This window comes from Poecilia reticulata, linkage group LG8 (assembly GCF_000633615.1).
Source record: "Poecilia reticulata strain Guanapo linkage group LG8, Guppy_female_1.0+MT, whole genome shotgun sequence".
In the NCBI taxonomy this organism is placed as follows: Eukaryota; Metazoa; Chordata; class Actinopteri; order Cyprinodontiformes; family Poeciliidae; genus Poecilia; species Poecilia reticulata.
This window is the reverse complement of record NC_024338.1, coordinates 10,566,858-10,570,103: the sequence shown is the minus strand read 5'-3', so window position 1 is coordinate 10,570,103 and position 3,246 is coordinate 10,566,858. Positions and strand designations below refer to the sequence as shown.

Sequence of the window (3,246 nt, the reverse complement as noted above, 5' to 3'; positions counted from 1 at the left end):
CACTCCTGCAGCTCAAACCGAAAAATTGAAACTCTCTTCACTTTCCAGAGAAGGATTTAACGCGGATTCCCCTCCCCGGAGATGGGTTTTCCTACACCACAGCCTAATTGCTGTAAAGTTTTTGAAGGGCTTCGAGTTCAACCTGGGCAGCAGCTCTTCATAAATGATTCACGGACTCAGCAGTTTGTTTCTCGACGAGTTGTTGACCCTCTTGAACTCACAGTATTGTCCACAGCAGCSGGTCGCTGGAGCTCAGCTCGCCTGGTGGCGTCGACCTCCTCCGTCCAGACATCGGTTTTCTGCAGGAGAGGCCCTGACATCTGTCACATGAAACAGAAGAGTGTGAACAGTGCAGCGCTTCTTCTCCATCAGGCCAAATATAACAGCACTCCTGTTAAAACAGCTTTAAAAAAAATTCAACTTTAACTGCAGCAGCATAATTTCAATATAAAAGTGAAACGTTTAATTTGGGAACATTTGGGCATAAGCTCCAGAAAACTGTTTCTATTTGTGATGATAYGACAGGATAGACATTTTTCAGGTMTCAATCTCAAATGAATGTTATGCAATGGTTGTCATGGATACGTGATGATCCTTGTTGAGCTTTCAGACTTTGCCTTTAACCCTCCTGGCCGCCTTGCTCACTTTCCAAGATGGCAGAAAAATAAACGTGGGTTCCTGTCAGACTGAAAGTCGTGTCGCTTTGACGCAACAGGGAAACAGAAAGTCATTCATTACTAAGTAGAAGTTCCTAACTCTAAAAAAAAAATCAAAAATCAAAACACAAATGATAATACGACAGATCTGGGAGTACAGCACAGCTCCTTGCCGCCTGAATTGAGAAAAGAAGCAGCTTTGAGCAATTGCGGAACAGCTTATGATCCCTTCATTGATTTTTGTGACAACCAATTAAATTAGTCAGATAGAGGTTGTGAGGAGTCAGAGTGTGTTTAGTAGTTGTCAATATTGACAATTAGCAACCACTAAGATAAGAGCAATGAGTAATATTCTGCCAACGCCTGAGCGTCGGTTACATCCGTGATAAGAAGAGGCTTAACACACGACTGACGTCKGGTTGTTTTTTACTCAGTAGGATATCAGAGCATCGGACACTGACCTTCTTATAGATAACTACAGATTACATTAAAAAAAAAAGAAACACGCCCAAAATATCAAGAAGTGTCAAAAACACAGACTTGCTGTTCCACGTGTTTACGTGTCTGGAACGGGTTTGTGCTTTGCACAGTGTGGCCACATGAGGGCAGCACCCAGACGTCTTATTCACTGTAATCAACTGTTTCAACAAACAAGCTGTGTGTTTTTCTCTGAGAAATAACTTCAGGTCTGAAGTCTGGCGTGGCGAGCCCARTTTCAACATGCTTTAAACCATCAGAGCACAGCAGTACGTGACCATTGTGAGTATAAATATGATATTATTCTGTCTGTTTTATGTGTAACTTGTGGCTTTAGACGAGCTGCCGGCTCATAACTCAGGAGTTCCCAGTGAATGTAAAACAAAGTACTTCCACACTGCGNTTAATTTGCTTCATTAGAGAAAGAAAACAAATGCAGCAGACTTTATTAATATTCCCAGAAATCAACAGTGAGGAAGACATGATCTTTGGACGTAATGCTCTAGAATTTCAAATCAGTGATCATCCCAGACAGATGGCGTGACATTATCCTTTAATACACAGCATTATGCATAACACCAGAGTTTTACACGATCTGCCTCAGGTTCCATTATTTTTCTAGAAGTACATTCGCGGCACATTTAATATTTAGCGACAGAACTATAATCTCATCAGAACATATAGGTATAAATGGAGCTGCAGATGCAGGAAGAAAAAAAAAATCAGGAGCAAAAGAGAACTGATATAGAGCCATGAAATGACAAGCTATCTACAGCTGAATACATTTGAACGCATATGATTCCCAAAATGGGCATAGATTTTTTTTATCTTTTTATTATTTTGAAACCACAAACTTCAATGTATTTTACTACGACKTTATGTGACAGTTTATAGTCTTTGTTTCAAACTGTGATTATTGTTTCATTATCAAGAAAGTAAAAAAAAAAAAATGAGGGGAACAAAATTTAATGAAGATGAATAAAATTTTTCTGAATTTTGCTGGGTTTTTTTTCCCCCAGTCATTGTTATAAAACGTGTTAAAATAACTTACTAAAGATGGAGACAGAAACAGCCTTTATTTTTCAAACATTGRGGAAATTCAGGAAAACGTTATTTGCCGCTCTTATCTCTCTGATCGGCTGCCAGAAAGATTTGTGAAGTTGCTTTCAAGTTGGAAAGAAAGAAGGAACTGTCCAGCAGCATCGCTCTAATGCTACTAAAAACAAAAAACTAAACCATGGAGTATAAATACAATTTGATAGGATTGATATAAAAGTATTACGTTTCTTTTATCACAACTGTGGTGAAAAAAACTCACTGCCAACTAAAATCAGAAGACAAGAGGCAGCATTCATGCTAAATCAATGCAATAACTACCGAATGGTGAATAAAACTTGAAAAATAAAATGTAAAATTTAATGTTTCTTTACAAATCTCGTAGTAATGTCTGTGGGTTTTTAAAGGGTGTCACAGGCCARGAGCTAATGCTGTTTGAGGAACCTCTCGTTTAGACCAAAACATATTGTTTATGTGGCCTAGTTAAAGTCCAAACCTAGATTTTAAAACTGATGTTCKCAGATGATGCAGCATTTTAATTCCACGTCACATCCGATGAGAACCTCCCCAAAAATTACAAAGTCTGCTCTGTCTTGCACATAAAATTTAAATCAAACACATTGAAGTTTGTGCTTGTAACAATACAAAAAATAATATAAAAAATAAAAACCCACAAGAGGTATTAAAATTTTAAAAGACTAACTGCTTCACACATTCACATGATGATAGTTGTCAAGAAAACATCCAGAAAGTTGATCTAACATCTGGTTAAATTAATCTGCAGGAAAGAATACGAATGTACGAAAAAACCCCCGAATATGATGTTTTTTTGTTTTGTTTTTTGGTTAAAAGGTATTATTATGGCACACAGATAATACTGTGGTTCAATAAAACAGCCATCACCGATCGTCCACCTGTCAAACTAAACGGAAACGCCTCTTCCCTCGTTGAGAAGTCATCTCCGGTATAGTTTCGGAGCAGATCTGTCGTTGGTGTGAGTGGGCTTCAGCTTAACCGTGGCGAACGGATTGGTGCCCCTGAGGAACCCGAGAAGAAA

General features: G+C 38.4%; 1 protein-coding gene across 1 annotated transcript in view; it reads right to left on the bottom strand.

The window, feature by feature from the left end:
- LOC103468598 (brain-specific angiogenesis inhibitor 1-associated protein 2-like protein 2) overlaps positions 1 to 3,246 on the bottom strand; it is a 46,746-nt gene that overhangs the window by 30,237 nt on the left and 13,263 nt on the right. The window contains exon 6 of the mRNA XM_017306116.1: positions 218 to 320. Coding sequence (XP_017161605.1) covers positions 218 to 320 — 103 coding nt within the window. The remainder of the gene's footprint in view (positions 1 to 217; positions 321 to 3,246) is intronic.